The following is a 17,200-nucleotide window of genomic DNA, read 5'->3' on the forward strand; positions in this document are numbered from 1 at the left end:
GGGGCAGATCTAACAGGGAAGAAATTTCATGAACCGACTTTTACAAATTGGTAAAGGTGGCATCCTATGCCATGTTTAAAGAAACTGAGCTCATCAGTACGACCCATTCCACTACCAACGTTCGTCTAAGGACAACGCGTGGCTATGAGGGGGCTCCCGAGTGGTGCAACTGTCTAAGTGTTGGCCCTATCATCAGGAGATCCAAGAGAGCGCAATTGGCCTCGTTCTCTCTGTGGGTAGGACGGCCCCCTGTCTCCCCTCATCACTCAGCGTGATGCTAGTCTGTTAGCTGACGTAACAGAACTGGTGGATGGCGCTTTCCTCCGAGCGGGTTTGGCTGTTCAATGACGTCATGTGAGCGTCAGTTCGAAAAGATGTGGTGGCGCTTCACATCTCTCAGAGGAAGCCTATGTTTGCCTCTCCCTTCTAGCACCTGGTGGTGTCGTGTGATTGGGCGAGTCCTAACTAGCGGGTGAAATTGGAGACGACTACATTGAGGAGAAAACTGGGGAAAAATCTAAACAAAAAAAAATGATGTCAAATGTAAGAAACTGGTATTGTGAAATTTGATTCGTACTTGAGCTTGAAAAAATATGAGAAATTAATTCACCCGACCAAATCTGTAAATGTTTAAGGCCCCTCTGACAGTCACCTCACCTCAGAATCTGCAGGTTTGGTGCTCTCCTGGTCAGTAGCCTCTTTGTCTTCTTGAGGACCAGGACCACCCTCAGGCTTGTCTGTGAAACACAGATGTCCTGCAGTCAGTGCGTAGTCCACACATACAAACTCACTGACCTGATGGTAGGCCTGACAATAAAACACTGACAAAATCATAATTATGAAAATCAAACATTTTTCTGACTCTCAGTGATGTACATCTGAGGTATTTAGCAAGTATCTAAGGCAAGTGTGAACAGATAAACACACTGAATCTGACATTTTCCATTCCGATTTGAGACGCTTTCATATGTGGTACTGAAACCCGATACGTATCCGCGGCAATGCGACTCAGTCTGAACAGCCAGATCGGAATTGCCACTTTTAGTCCAACTCGACATTCATCATAATTTCGCGCTGCTGAGACTCAGAAACATTTGGGGTGATATTTCTGTCCAAAACCCTCCATGTTCTAAGAGATTTCTAAAGAAATGTCTGAACCAAATCTGTAAATATTTAATGCCCCTCTGACAGTCACCTCACCATAGGAGAACGAGGCTGCAGCGTCAAAGAACAGATAAAAGTCTGAAAGCAAAGTTTAAAGAATCTGAGGACGCGAACCAAAGAAGTGACCGCGCCCTTTTTACGGCTCGAACACATTCTGGGTGAAGAGCCCAGCTGTCAGTCAGTGAAGCTTCATGATGGCTCCTGTGATGCTGGTGAAGATGAAACTGATCCTCCGGGAGTGACTGGCGTTCGTTGGCGGTTGTGATTTTTTACCTCTGGATGAGCCGTGAAGCAGCGTGACGCTCTGATCTTTTGTTCATGTGGGTCAGTTTAGGAGCTGATCTGTTCAGACTGATGTTGCATACAGATCAGATTTAAAAGACAATGTGAACAGCCAAACTGAAAAAATTGGATTTGGTGAGAAAATCAGATCTGGGCCACTTTTACCTGCTGTGTAAAGTGCTACTTCAGGACACTAGGTGGCGATGTGCAACTGCAGAACTACAAAGTGCTCCTATATGGTCAGTGGAGCTGATAAAATGGACAATGTGTGTAGAAACAAGGAGGTAGTTTTAATGTTATGGCTCATCATTGTGTTTAGTGATAAGATCTTTGGTAGTCAAGACTATATGGGCCAGGCCCACCTGAGGGTACAGGTGTGCTGGGCTGTGTTGGAGCAGGGCTGGCTGGAACAGGAGTGTTGGGGTCAGATGATAAACTCTCAGTCAATTTCTTCAACTCCAGGCCTGCAGGAATCAGCTCCGGAGAACTGTATTTACCATTTATGTGCTCAAACTCCTGCACCTGCACAAACACATACAAACATACATACATCTTTTCCGCCGGACAGTGATTTCTTATGTATTTGGTTACCTAAAAGTTATTTGTTACTTGTATTGTCTGTCATGTAAGAGTGAGGATGTGCTACAGAATCAGTGTTTTCAATTATGTAAAACCAATTTTTCTGCATTGCATTAAAACTAACGTGCATTAAAGCTGAGAACCTGGATGATAAAATTATTCTAAAGTGAGGATATGATATGTGACACCTTCATAGGTTTAAAAAGTAGTAGGAAGCTTTAAAACACAAAGACATTTAAGACCAGTCCAAAATTTTAGGTGTGAAAAAGAAAAATACAATTAATAAACAGGGAACCTTGCATTTGAAAAAATGTGGTGACATCTATGCAATTAACTTAAACCAACACTTAATTTAAAAGCTTAAATTACTATAAACAGATATTTGCAATACACTATTTTAATTTAATAATTTAATATTGTTATTTCCAAATAAAATGCATATTGTGTATCGCGAAAATGTCTGGAAGTATCGTGATGTTATATTTTTGTCATGTTGCCCCCACCTACTGCTGGGGCCGTATTACAGAAACTTCCTATCCTTTTGTCTTAACTTAAGATCTGACAGGTCAAGATAAGATTTTTCACAAATTTGTATTACAGAAAAAGCAAAACTGATCTTGATTTAAGAATCTTGTCTTATCTTACAGCATCTTTTCTTATCTCAAGTTAGGAAATCTTAACTTTCTCAATTAAAATCGACAATCAACTGTCGTGTTTGTTACCTAGCAACCGACCATACGCGCACAGCTGAAACGTAAACACGTAATCAAGTTAGTTAGCCAGACAGCTAACGTTAGCTACTGTTACTGATGTAAAAAAAGGTCAAATAAAACTAAAGTATGATAAACTGAAAGTTAAGAATACTGTGAGAGCGCCCCCTGCTCTTTATCAGAGCGTCGGCGCTCCCCAGTTTCAGTCTCCATTTCCCAAACGCTTTAGCCGAGCGTGCTAACGTTACTCCTCCTAATAAACAGACACACGTTCAGCTCCGTCTCCTCATTATTGACCACCATCACTGTAATATTTTATCTGATGAGTTTTTATCAAACATTAAAACCTGACGGTAATAAGAGGGGACGTGTCGAGTCTGCAGCGTCTGAGTTCTTAAAAAACGCTGTAAAAAAAAAAAAAAACCTCACAAGTCAAAGCTCCGTTTTCAGTGTAGATAAATGTGGCGTCATTATGCTGGTTATAGTGAGCTGTGCTGCTTCTCACTGCATAAAACAATAGAAACAGACAGTTAAACAGAAGTTAAGATGCTCTGGAGTTTATCTTAAAGTTAAAAAAAATATTTAGGATATTTTGGAAACTTAGGATGTTTCTGTAAAATGTTTTCTTATCTGGAATAAGAGAAGATTATAGACTTCAGAACTGTTGTTTTGTAATGGCTTCTGTCCTAAATTCAGTCTTAACTAAAGTTGCCATGACAACAAAGCAGATAAGATATGATCTCAGACTTAAGAATTTTCTGTAATACGGCCCCGGGTTTCTAATTTAGAATATCTGCACAATCTACACTGTATAAATACTGAATAAAATTATTATTAATATGATACACGACTCCAAATGTTTGTGTCTAAAATGACAAAGTTGAAGTTGCTGATAACGTATCTCCTTAATCCATTATAAATAGTTAAACAGATAGATAGACAAAGATGAAAACAAGCTGAATTAGACGTTACCTTCTTACGAACCAGAGACATGACTCCGATCCTGGTGAGGACGTGCTGTCGGGACAGACCCTCTCTCGGTACACCGTCTGCGAATGTCTCCGCCCCGTCTGCTCCCGGCTCACACAGGTGCCTCATAAACAATGACACGTATGCTCTGAAACAGAGAGACAGACAAAAAAGGCACAGCATTAATAACGAACATTAATTAACCCTTAAATGCATGTACACTCATCGTCAAAAAAAATAGTTGCACCTAGAAGGAATCAACTGACAGGAATGTATGGAAGGCCATTGGGCTCAAAACATGTTTAAACATGCACGTTAACACGTTATTAATGTTTGCGCATTGACACGTAAAATTTAGTCGTGATCAAAAAAACATGTTTACATGTTTTTAAGGTTTCCACCAATAGGATGCCTCAATTCTGACATACATAAATATTCATAATAGGAATTACTTCAAACATTACAACCAAGACGAAACTCAAAGCCCCTTCGTTTCATTTGTATTATTCATGATACAGTGAGCTGAGCGCTTACCTATGGCTACGCTGAGCCAAACACATCAGACAGGGGAAATGACGTAAGAGTAACGTCCTCTTTAAAGAGGAGCCGATAAACTTAAACTTTTAGAGGGACTGAACCAGGATGAGTCTGGTACAGTGTGTGTATATCTAAAACCTTAAACTGTTGTTAAATAAATTAAAAACAGGATTTTTTCCATTATTTGGTCTGTTGGTTCTGTATGTTCTTTGAGCAATAACACCACCCCAGTAGGTGGCGGTAAAGCATCATGATTCACAAAGGTTTCCAAACAACAACTAAAATCCAAATACTGGAAATTAGTGTCTTAACAAGTTTCAACACGCAAATATTGCACGTTAACACTACTAATATTTACGTGTTAACACGAAATTACGTTGTATGTGTTAACATGGAGATTCCGACATGTTTTGAGCCCAAAGGCCTTCCATAGGAATGACACTTGATGGGTAGGTTTGACATCGTGAGACATGCAAATGATTCAAGTTTCATGTTCAGCAAGTAAGCAAGGACGGGCCTTATCGCTGTACCTGACTGACCACATAAAGTCGTCCCGTTGAGCGTACTTTCCACTCTGACTCGTGCTGTTGTGTTTGTAGCATCCTTCGCAAGCGAGGTTTGCCTCGAAGAACAGTTCGAAAGCAATTCGAGCAGCTGGAAGAGTTCGAGAGGGGTTGCACCGTAGGGCTCCGGGAAGCGGGATGGTCTTATTGACATATTGCGCGCCATACCGGTCAGATAGGATAGAAGATGGATAGAAGAAGGCGCGAACCAGCGACATGAAGGATGTGGGAGACCTACACGAACCACGGAGAGGGAGAACTGATGGATTGTCCGACGTGCGAAGTGACCCAACAGCCACGATTGCAGACATTCAGCGAGCAGTGATGCCCTCCATGAGTCATCCTGTTAGTGCCAGCACCACTGGCAGACAGCTGCACGATGCAGGACTACATACACGCAGACTATTGCAATGACTGCCCTTAACACCACATCAACATCGCCAAAGACTGCATGAAGTGACTCAGAATGGCAGCAGGTCATCTTCATTGACGAGTCCCACTTTTGTCTTGGTGGAGACGACCAACGAATCCGTGTGTGGAGGCACTGTGGTCAGCGCCAAGATGAGCAGTTTGCTGCCACGTGTCACATGTCCAGAAGGCCTGGTGCCGTGGTGTGGGGTACAATTTCGTACAATACCAGATCACCTTTGGTCTTCACTACAGACACTTTGACAGCCCAATGTTACGTTAATGAGGTCCTGCATCCAGTGGCCCTACCTTTTCTGAACGCACACCCCGGTGTGCTATTCCAACAGGACAGCGCTTGTCTGCAGACGGCTGCCATCTGAAGAGCTGCCTTGAAGACACAGATACTGTGCCATGGCCAGCTGCACCGCCAGACCCATCCCTGATTGAAAATGAGTGGGATGCTATTGGACGCACTATCAACACTACAACCCTACCACAAAATCCGCAGGAACTGCATGGGAATATTCAAGCTGCCTGGGATGCATTATTGCAGGACACTATTAGGAACCTCTAACCCTCCATGCCGAGACGTCTGGCTCGACGCCAAACTGAGATGCACTAATTCTGTATGTGTATCTCAATAAACATCACCCATATTTTTAACCATCTATTGTTCCCGGTAACCTTTATCTTCCTTCCGAATAGCATTGCAATCCGACACTTCCTTCTGGGTGCAACTATTTTTTGACAATGAGCGTATTTTCATATATTTTGTCACATATCCAAAAAAATGGAGGTCATGAGTTGCTAAGTGATGCAAGAAATGCATTTAAGGGTTAAATACGTGGAAAAGCTTGTTTGATACAGTGTATAACGGTACCTGAACTCCTTCTCACTCTTGCCCTTCAGGTCCCTGACCAGCCAGTGTGAGTTAAATGCGTCCTGTGGAGGCATCCCCCAGCGCATGATCGCATTCAGGAAGGCCTTCCTCTGACGTGCATTAAAACCCAGCACCTGGAGCACAAATACATGCAGACATACAGAAAATCCATCAATACAACCTGTACAGTTAATATGCGTATGATGAAAAATAAACTCTTCTTGTCTGAAGTGCATGCATTAAGAACAGAAGTAGGTGGAGCACAGATATAAAAAAATATACATATTAATTTACAAAGGCTATATTCACATTACAAGCCTCGTTGCTCAAATCCGATTTTTTGCTCAAATCTGATTTCTCTGACACGATGGTTCACACTCGTTTAGGTAAGTGATTCAAATCTGTCATTAATGTGATGAACCGGCGTCCTGAAATGACCCTCATGAGCTCATCCTACTCAGTAACGTCACGTGAATGAATCACGTGCATCATCAGCACAAACTAACGAGCAGAACGAGCTTCGCTGAGAAGATAATTAACTCTGATCAGCTCTCAGCTTCATTATTAGAGCGAGACGAAGGAGAAAAAGGTGAGATGTACATGCTTTAACTTCTGTTCGGCGCTGTTGCCATGGTAACGCTGAATGATTAATGATTAATTTCCAGGTCTGTTTTTTTTTTTTGCCCAAAAAGACCAGACTACCCACTTTTTCTGGCATGAAGCTTGAACGCTGAGTGCGTCAGACTACCAGTTAGTTGTGATGGTTGTGATGTCACCCATACAGAACATAGAGCATAGTTTAGTTGCTTCTGATTGGTCTAACTCATCTATAGGCAGCTTACAAGCTCTGTGTCATTAGTTATTTTTCCCCTTTAAAGCCTGTTAGAACAACATTGTTAATAATATATTATATAATAAAAATTGCAGCTCTTGCGATTCATCTTTCAGTTCTAATGTACTGTGGAAAATGAAGCAAGCAATCATGAATGATGCAAAAAGCCCCCTAGTGGCTTGAGGCCCAGGCACACGCCCTTAAAATCCATTGGGATGACCCAGGCCTGGGTTTATCCGACTGTTTTGCCATATTTTTTTTCCTAAATGTACTCAAAGCAAAAACTACAAAGCGCTAAAAGACTACATTACTTTGTGTAACTTCGAAGCCAAAACTGATGCTAAAATAAGGACAAAAGTCAAGTAAAGGAACAGATGTGATTAAGCCATTAAGAGAGAAACTATACTAGGTTTAATCACACTGTCATGATTTCAGCACTGAGAACTTAATATTGCTCCCACTTTGGGTCACTCCCCATCTCAAAAATCCTAATTTACACCTGACTAGGCAACTGTACAACATATTTTGACAATATGGATTAGCGGCTATAATGTTCCGTTACTTGTTAGCTACATTAGCCTCACAGCTCCAGCCAAAACTTCAGCAAACACTAAACATGACTTGGCTGATCGACTACATTTGGAGTAACTGTACAAATATGAAATTTTCCCAAACAAATCCTTTAACATGGTTAATGTAAAGTTCATGAAAATACCCACCTCTATATTTCCCCCTACCCTAGCCAGTAGTGGGGGCAGTGGTTTGTCCCGGTCACTCTTCAGCTGCCTGCGGGACTGCCGGCGCCCTCCTAATAAAGCAATGCAACATTTATAACCTGAAACGCCCATCAACCCTCACTTATACATTCAATTATCAGCCAGGCACAACCAAGTCGAGACATCTGTGTGGTGTGAGTTTATTGAAGTGGGTAAAGAAAATGTTACTCACCTTCAGGCCTCTCCTCGAAATCTTCATCCTCATCCTCGGACCCCACAGAGTATTCGGACTGATTGTCTGAAAGATCATCCTGCCATTCTGAGCGCCAAACCAGCACGAAATAGCACAAACATACATTCACTACTGCAGACGTCCCTGTGTTTGCTGTCCATCCAGACCCAAAGTAGCTCAAACATTGTACACAGAGGTCGTTCCAAAGTGTGTTGATATACAGTACTGTGCAAAAGTTGGAGACCACCCTTTATTTATTTATTTAATGTCCGGTCAAAACAGCAATTAACTACAACCCCAATTGCAAAACAATAGGGACGCTGTGTAAAATGTAAATAAATGTAAATAAAAACAGAACGAAATGATTTGCAAATTTCATAGACCCATATTTTATTCACAATACAACATAGAACACATATCAGATGTTGAAAGTGAGACATTTTACCATTTCATGAAAAACATTAACTCAGAACTTGATGGCAGCAATGCATCTCAAAAAAGTTGGGACGGGGCAACAAAAGGCTGGAAAAGTAAGTGGTACTAATAAAAAAACCGTCAGTCTCTCAGAAGCAAAGATGGGCAGAGGTTCACCAATCTGCAAATAACTGCGTCTTAAAATTGTGGAACAATTTGAGAAAAATGTTCCTCAGCGTAAAATTATGAAGACTTTGGATATCCCACCATCTATAGTACATAATATCATCAAAAGATTCAGGGGATCTGGAGAAATCCCTGTGCAATCCACAAATGCAAGATAAAGCTGTATCATGCAAATAATAAGCCGTATGTCAAGACAATCCAGAAACGCTGCTGTCTTCTCTGGGCCGAGGCTCATTTAAAATGGACTGAGGCAAAATGGAAAACTGTTCTGTGGTCAGATGAATCAAAATTTGAAATTCTTTTTGGAAACCACGGACGCCGTGTCCTGCGGACTCAAGAGGAGAGAGATCATCCAGCTTGTTATCAGTGCACAGTTAAAAAGCCTGCAGCTCTGATGGTCTGGGGCTGCATTAGTGCCTATGGCGTGGGCAGCTTACACATCTGGAAAGGCTCTATCAGTGCTGAACAGTATATAGAAGGTTTTAGAACAACATATGCTCCCATCCAGACAGCGTCTCTTTCAGGGAAGGCCTTGCATATTTCAGAAAGACAATAAACCACATACTGCATCCATCACAACAGCATGGCTTCACAGAAGAAGAGTCCAAGTGCTGAACTGGCCTGCAGGCCAGATCTTTCACCAATAGCAAACATTTGACTCATCATGAAACAAAAAATCCAGCAAGGAAGCCCCAGGACTGTTGAGCAGCTAGAATCCTACATCAGACAAGAATGGGACAACATTCCTCTCCCAAAACTCCAGCAATTGGTCTCCGCACATCCCACATATCAACAACACAGACGGTTGTTAAAAGACGAGGGGATGCTGCACAATGGTAGACACGGCCCTGTCCCAATTCTTTTGAGATGTGTTGCTGCCATCAAGTTCTAAATGAGTAAATACTTTTCATGAAATGGTAAAATGTCTCACTTTCACCAATAGTACGTGTTCTTTGTTCTGGTGTGAATAAAATATGGGTCTATGAGATTTGCAGATTATTGTCATGTTTTTATTTACATTTATTTACATTTTACACAGCATCCCAACTTTTTTGGAATTGGGGATGTACAAACATTTCCTTTTTCAGGAGATATTTCTGACGAGATTAGATATATCTAGTAAGTCAATGTCACCATCAGATAAATAGTACTTAAAGTTTTCATCTTTGAGAGGTAGGAGAAACTCGAGATCCACTATTTCTTCTGAAAAAAATCCACAGGTGTTTCTATCCTTCCACTATGAGAACTATAAGAGCTCAGCGCTGAGGGTTTGAAATAATGTGTTACTCTCAAGAAGCTGTTACTGAGAAAAGGAAAATCTCAACATCACTGATTGGGTTTGGGATTATTTGGTTCGTGAGAAGCAGAAAATGCAACCAACTTCTAGGACTGAACATTGGAGATGTGGAAAAATATATCCCTGCAGAATTCTTTGAAAAACTGAAAGCAAGTCTTCTAAAAAGAATGGAAGCTGTAGTGAAGGCAAATCGCTGTTGTCGGAAGAAAACCTTTTTCAGTTTTTGACATAATTAAAATACGCCTGTTGTTCTTTATATTGTGTGCAAATTTCATGATGAATGGACCAAAAGAAACGGGCAAAAATGACTTGGAAAAAGTCTGGTTCCATTGACTTACATTAGAAGTAAAGTAGGTTTTTTCCTTCTCCTGTAAAGTTACCATTTTGGAGATACAAGGTTTTCTTCTGACAACAGTGAAATGATGGATGTACTGAAATAATTCATATAATACTTTTTTTTTACTTTTGTACAATTAAAACACATATTTTCTGCTTTTTACCCCAACTGGAAAATAACTTAGTGGCTGTTCTGAATGGAAATAAATAGATGAAGGGTGGTCTCTGACTTTTGCTGTACTGTATGTGTGTGTTTCTATATGTGTGTGTGTGTTTCTGTGTGTGTGTGTGTGTTTCTGTATGTGTGTGTGTGTGTGTGTGTGTGTGTTTCTGTATGTGTGTGTGTGTGTGTGTTTCTGTATGTGTGTGTGTGTGTGTGTTTCTATATGTGTGTGTGTGTTTCTGTTTGTGTGTGTGTTTCTGTATGTGTGTGTGTGTTTCTGTATGTGTGTGTGTGTGTGTGTGTGTGTGTTTCTGTATGTGTGTGTGTGTGTGTGTTTCTATATGTGTGTGTGTGTTTCTGTGTGTGTGTGTGTTTCTGTATGTGTGTGTGTGTGTGTGTGTGTGTGTTTCTGTATGTGTGTGTGTGTGTGTGTGTGTGTGTGTGTTTCTGTATGTGTGTGTGTTTCTGTATGTGTGTGTGTGTTTGTGTGTGTGTTTCTGTATGTGTGTGTGTGTGTTTCTGTATGTGTGTGTGTTTCTGTATGTGTGTGTGTATGTGTGTGTTTGTGTGTGTGTTTCTGTATGTGTGTGTGTTTCTGTATGTGTGTGTGTGTTTGTGTGTGTGTTTCTTTATGTGTGTGTGTATGTGTGTGTGTTTCTGTATGTGTGTGTGTTTCTGTATGCATGTGTGTTTCTGTATGTGTGTGTGTGTTTCTGTATGCATGTGTGTTTCTGTATGTGTGTGTTTGTGTGTGTGTTTCTGTATGTGTTTCTGTATGTGTGTGTGTGTTTCTGTATGTGTTTCTGTATGTGTGTGTGTGTGTTTGCGTGTGTGTTTCTGTATGTGTTTCTGTATGTGTGTGTGTGTGTGTGTTTCTGTATGTGTGTGTGTGTGTTTCTGTATGCGTGTGTTTCTGTATGTGTGTGTGTTTCTGTATGCGTGTGTTTCTGTATGTGTGTGTGTTTCTGTGTGTGTGTGTGTTTCTGTATGTGTGTGTGTGTGTGTTTCTGTATGTGTGTGTGTGTGTGTGTTTCTGTATGTGTGTGTGTTTCTGTATGTGTGTGTATGTGTGTGTGTGTTTCTGTATGTGTATGTGTGTGTTTGTGTGTGTGTGTGTGTTTCTGTATGTGTGTGTGTTTCTGTATGTGTGTGTGTGTGTTTCTGTATGTGTGTGTGTTTCTGTATGTGTGTGTGTGTGTGTGTGTGTGTTTCTGTATGTGTATGTGTGTGTTTGTGTGTGTTTCTGTATGTGTGTGTGTTTCTGTATGTGCGTGTGTGTGTGTGTTTGTGTGTGTGTTTCTGTATGTGTGTGTGTGTGTTTCTGTATGCATGTGTGTTTCTGTATGTGTGTGTGTGTGTGTTTGTGTGTGTGTGTGTGTTTCTGTATGTGTTTCTGTATGTGTGTGTGTGTGTGTGTGTGTTTCTGTATGTGTGTGTGTTTCTGTATGTGTGTGTTTCTGTATGTGTGTGTGTTTCTGTGTGTGTGTGTGTTTCTGTATGTGTGTGTTTCTGTGTGTGTGTGTGTTTCTGTATGTGTGTGTGTGTGTGTGTGTGTGTGTGTGTGTGTGTGTGTGTGTGGGTGTGTATGTGTGTGTGTGTGTGTGTGTGTGTGTGTGTATGTGTGTGTGTGTGTGTGTGTGTGTGTGTGTGTGTGTGTACCTTGGTCCTCCTGAGAGGTGTCGTTGTAGTTGACCTGCTTGCGGATGCGTTTGCCTTTGCCCAGATTGCGGGCCAGGTCCTCTTGCTGCTGTTCATAATGATGCCGCAGGAGCTTCTCCCAGTAATCTGGATCCACATTCTCCTCCTGCTTAATAATCTCCCTCTGAACCTCCTCCTGCAGAGTAGTGGACATCCCAGACATACAAAGTTAAGAATAAACTGGATGGTCAGTTTAAGCCCCCCGCATACTTCAAATGAAAAAGTAAAACAAAATAACTGGCATTTCAGTTATTAATACTTAATGCCCATAAGGGATAGTTAATAGCTCATAGGGGTGAACAGCACACAGGCATCTGGAATGTATATTATCTTTCAAAGGTCTAGAGTCACGGTTTTCAGTAATAAAGTTACAGAAAACCACGATACATGTATTAAATTATTATATGATGCTATGATATACTACAACTTCAAAGGTTTTAAGTTGGTAGAAAGCTGCAAAAAATGAAGACATTTTAGATGTGGTCAGAATCATAAACAGACCTGCACTTTAAAGCTGATTCTAAAATGACTGTAAAACATTAAGTTATAATTAAGTTATAATTAAAAGTTATAATTAAAATCAATCTCCAGAATGAAGTTATAATAAAATTACCATCCAGAATAACGTTATATTAAAATTAGTATCTAGAATGAAGTTATAAAACAATTATTATCTGGCATAAAGTTCTAATAAAATTATGATCCTGAATAAAGTTACAATAAAATTACCATCTAGAATAAAGCTATAATAAAATTAATTTCCAAAATTAAGTTAGAACAATTTAATTCCAGGATAACATCATGATAAAATTAACATCTTGAGTGAAGTTATAATCAAATTAATATTTAGAATGAAGTTGTAATAAATTTATCATACAAAATAAAGTTATAATTAAAATTAATCTCCAGAATAAAGTTATAATTAAAATTAGTCTCAAGAATGAAATTATAATAAAATTAATATCCAGAATATAAAACAATTATCTGGCATAAAGTTCTAATAAAATTACCATCCCAAATAAAATTACAACAAAATTACCATCCAGAATAAAGCTATAATAAAATTAATTTCCAAAATGAAGTTATAACAAAATTATGTTATTAATTAAATAATTAATTAATGTTATGATAAAATTACCATCCTGAGTGAAGTCATAACACAATTAACATTTAGAATGGCGTTATAATGAAATTAATATCCAGAATGAAGTTATGATAATAATAATTCCTAGAATAGAGTTATAACCATTATTATTAATTATAATTATTAATGTTGTTTCAAGAAAATTACCATACACAACTAAGGAAACCTTATTTAAAAGAAGCCATTTTGGAAATTTCTGAAACTGTATCAACATCAAAAGTTTCCCCATTAAAAATGTTCCACATCACTACAGATGGCAGATGTGTGAGCAGTAGGACCGGAAGGAGACCCTCAGCCCCTCCCCTCACCTCTCCGTCCTCTTCCCGGACCACGTACTGCGCCACCTTGAAGGAGCTGAGATACTCGTTCATGTTCTGAATCTCTGTGTCCTCTGTGGCGTCTTGGCTGCGGTCCAGCAGTTTGGAGATGGCATCATCATCGTAGTGGATCACACTGCCCTCCTCTCCGTCCTTACTGTCCCCTACAGGACACACACACAGCTTAATTAACGCCACACACACACGACAGGCCACAGACAGGAAATACTGAGATACACTATAGGCTCAAAGTGTATAAAGTGTGGAAACAGCCTTGATTCTGGAAAAAAATACTTTTATTTTATATTTCTTTTATTTTTCAAGAGATAACGGACAGTAATGTGTTTATTAACCCAGGACAGACGGTGAGCGGTGTCCTACATGGGTGCAGCACCAGAGTCTACAGTAAGTGGTTGTTAATGAGTTTTGCTCCTGCTGACTCTCCTGCAGAGTTTTATTGCAGCTCTAATCAGATCCACCTGATTCCTCTATTAAGAGGCTCCTAAAGGCTCGATCAGCTCAGTCAGGTGTGCCAAAGTAGGACAAACAGTGTTACTGATGTGAAGCACTGGTTTAATTAAGCAACAAAAGCTTTTCGAGTGCTAATGGCGCACCCTTGTGGAGAATCTTCAGCCTGCTAAATGTAAGTGAGTGAATAGGTGAGTTACAAGTCAAGTCCAGGAGATGTTAAAGGGAAATTCCATGAATCTTCCTAAATGTTTGCAGGAGGAAACAGTGAAGAAGTAAACATATAGGCTATGTTCACATTACAAGCCTCAGTGCTCAAATCTGATTTTTTGCACTCGTGAACGAACCGGCGTCCTGAAATGACCCACATGAGCTCATCCTACTCAGTAACATCACGTGAATGAATCACGATCATCATCAGCACAAACTAACGAGCAGAACGAGCTTCACTGAGAAGATAATTAACTCTGATCAGCTCTCAGCTTCATTATTAGAGCGAGACGAAGGAGAAAAAGGTGAGATGAGCTGCTTTTCCACCGTTTACAGGCTTTAACTTCTGTTCGGCGCTGCTGCCATGGTAACGCTGAATGATGGCGCACGTGCAGTGGAGAAAAAGCACATGAACTCTGATCTGAGCGTCACATTAAGGTCGCATGGCCACGAATCGGATACGTATCCAATCTAGGACCACATATGAAAGTGGCTCAGGTCGGATTTGAAAAGATCAGATTTGTGTCCACACAGCCCTGAAAACATCAGATCTGAGTCACATTAGGGCAAAAAATCAGATTTACCACGTCAGCCTGGTAATGTGGATGGAGCCTCAGAAATTCAGAGTGGCTTGATGTGAAAGTGCCGTTCTAGAGAAACATGTCAGAACTGTTCACAGTGCTGGTGATAGAAGCAAGATATCAAAAGAGTTTAATGCCTCTAGACTGGGGTTCAATCCCAGCACCCTACACTATACCAATAAGAGTCCCTGGGCAAGACTCCTAACACTACCTTCACCTACCTGTGTAAAATGATCAGATTGTGAGCCGCTCTGGATAAGAGTGTCCAAATGCCATAAATGTAATATTACAGTAAATGCTTATTAATACACCCCCTGATTTCGGAGACTTTGTTTTCTGACATTTTTGTTGTAAGGTTTCTGCTTTTCACTGCTGTGTCTGATCCACTCGTACCAGTGCTGAGAATGATCCACCACCAAATAGTACCTGCTCTGTGAGGGTCCATGGGGGTCCTAACCACTGAAAAACAGGGTAAAAGGGGGCTAACAAAGTATGCAGAGAAACAGATGGACTACAGTCTGTAACTGTAGAACTACAAAGTGCACCTATATAGTAAGTGGAGCTGATAAAATGGACAATGAGTGTAGAAACAAGGAGGTGGTCATAATGTTGTGATCGGTGTGTATGTATATTTATATGGATGCATTTAAAAAAACTTGCTTCCTTAGTTTTGGCCTACAGTGCAAGCCATTTTATATCATTTGTTTAGCATGACGTTATTCTAGTTAGTCCATATGAGATGTTTAGTCTGTAAACATGAGCTTCTTGTAATTCCAGAAAGATACCTATAGCTTCCACATCATCTTTGAAGAGCTCCTCAGTGCCAAACTTGAGGATGTCATCCAGCTCCTGTTTGGACATGGAGCCCGTTTTGGACCCTAAACCTGGTCGCACTACCAGGTGGGTCAGCATCATCTTGCGTTTGGCCACCTGAGTGATGCGCTCCTCCACGGACGCTCGTGTTACGAAGCGATAGATCATCACTTTCTTGTTCTGCCCAATGCGATGTGCTCGGCTGAACGCCTGAAGAAAGAAAGAAAAGAAGACGTGGACTAAAGTCAGAGGAATTAAAGAGGATGAGTCTGGACATCATGTTATTCCAAAGTCTCTATATGTCCAAAAGTTTGTAGACACCAACATTTCCTCTGAAATCAAGGGTATTAATAGTATTTTTTTCCCCCTTTGCTACAGTAACAGTCTCTACTCTTTGCATTAGATGTTGAAACACTGCTGTGAGGATTTGATTGCATTCAACCACAAGAGCAGTAGTGAGGTCAGGTACTCATGTCGGCTGATTAGTTCTGGATCACAAGTCATCCTAAAGGTATCGGATGGAGCTCTATCACTATTTTTAATAACAGTCTGAGCCAGTCGGCCCTGCTGAGTCTAACACTGGAGTCAGAGTCTCTTCAGGTTGCTTCCTTGAATCCTCTTGAATCCTTTTTGATCCTGTCTGGTCAGTATCAAGCTGACTTTGATCTGTATTTTCTCTTATTATTGTGGATAATATTTGCATGGACGTTCGAGTTTGTGGCTGTAGTCCAGGCTGGTGGATTTTTGGGTCTACGAGGCCTTGGATATAGAAGCCCGACTGGACAGGCCTTGAACATAGCAGCCTGATCGGATATCAACATCCTCAACATCTATTAACTCCTGGTACATCCTGGTAAGACAGATTATGCCTCCTAAACACACTAAAACTTGTGAGGATGACCGGGTTGTCACAATGAGCGTTTCCCCAGTTATTGGAGCAGAAAGAGTTACATCTTCTGTTATGATCGCTGCAGTTTGATCGCTTGTTTTGTCACAGCTGGAGTACTGTCCAGTGGTATGGTCAAGTGCAGCTAAGAAATATTTAAATAAACTTTAAATTATACAGAAAAGAGCAGCCAGATTAGCTCCTCATTGTTCTTTCTGTGTTAATGTGTATGAAATGCATACATGATCATCATGTTTAATTGTGGAGGCTAAACTGACGTTTAGTCTTCTGCTATTCATGCATGTTATTTTATACAACAGTTAGTTCTGACCACTCAAGCTGATTGGTTGAGCAGTGTTCTAACTGTGCTGTTATTTCACCATAACATCACAAACACTGTATCACTCTGCTCAGATGCTGTTGCTAAGCAATGACTTTGACAGCTGTAGGAGACACTCAAGACATTTGAATGTTTTTACTTCTTACTTTGCCACAAACAAAAAATGGACACTTTTAAGACAGCCGATTTGGTCAGACTCTGAAGATGAGACGACACTAAATTCCCAAAGCTTTTCAGTCGGCAGCTGTGACAGAAGAACAGCTAAACAACCTGGAATCAGGCAGAAATGAACCCAATACCATTCGCCAAACTAAATGGGCTGTAAGATGCTTTACAGACTGGCTGGAACAAAACAACATTAATATTGATCTGACAAAACTGAGCTAAACCTGATATTGTGGCAGTTTTATGGCTCAGTCTGATTTGGTCAGACTTTGAAGATCAGACTACACGTTTGGCGAATGGTATTGGGTTC

General features: G+C 40.5%; 1 protein-coding gene across 1 annotated transcript in view; it reads right to left on the bottom strand.

Annotated features, from left to right (window-relative positions):
* The window catches only part of chd5 (chromodomain helicase DNA binding protein 5), a 101,917-nt gene that overhangs the window by 12,998 nt on the left and 71,719 nt on the right, over positions 1-17,200 (bottom strand). The window contains exons 23-31 of the mRNA XM_036559957.1: positions 15,472-15,709; positions 13,419-13,591; positions 11,928-12,102; positions 7,873-7,959; positions 7,644-7,732; positions 6,093-6,226; positions 3,708-3,852; positions 1,809-1,968; positions 658-737 (exon numbers count right to left, since the gene is read on the bottom strand). Of these exons, the coding sequence (XP_036415850.1) occupies positions 658-737; positions 1,809-1,968; positions 3,708-3,852; positions 6,093-6,226; positions 7,644-7,732; positions 7,873-7,959; positions 11,928-12,102; positions 13,419-13,591; positions 15,472-15,709 (1,281 nt within the window). The remainder of the gene's footprint in view (positions 1-657; positions 738-1,808; positions 1,969-3,707; positions 3,853-6,092; positions 6,227-7,643; positions 7,733-7,872; positions 7,960-11,927; positions 12,103-13,418; positions 13,592-15,471; positions 15,710-17,200) is intronic.

Source organism: Colossoma macropomum, unplaced genomic scaffold (assembly GCF_904425465.1).
Source record: "Colossoma macropomum unplaced genomic scaffold, Colossoma_macropomum, whole genome shotgun sequence".
NCBI classification, from domain to species: domain Eukaryota; kingdom Metazoa; phylum Chordata; class Actinopteri; order Characiformes; family Serrasalmidae; genus Colossoma; species Colossoma macropomum.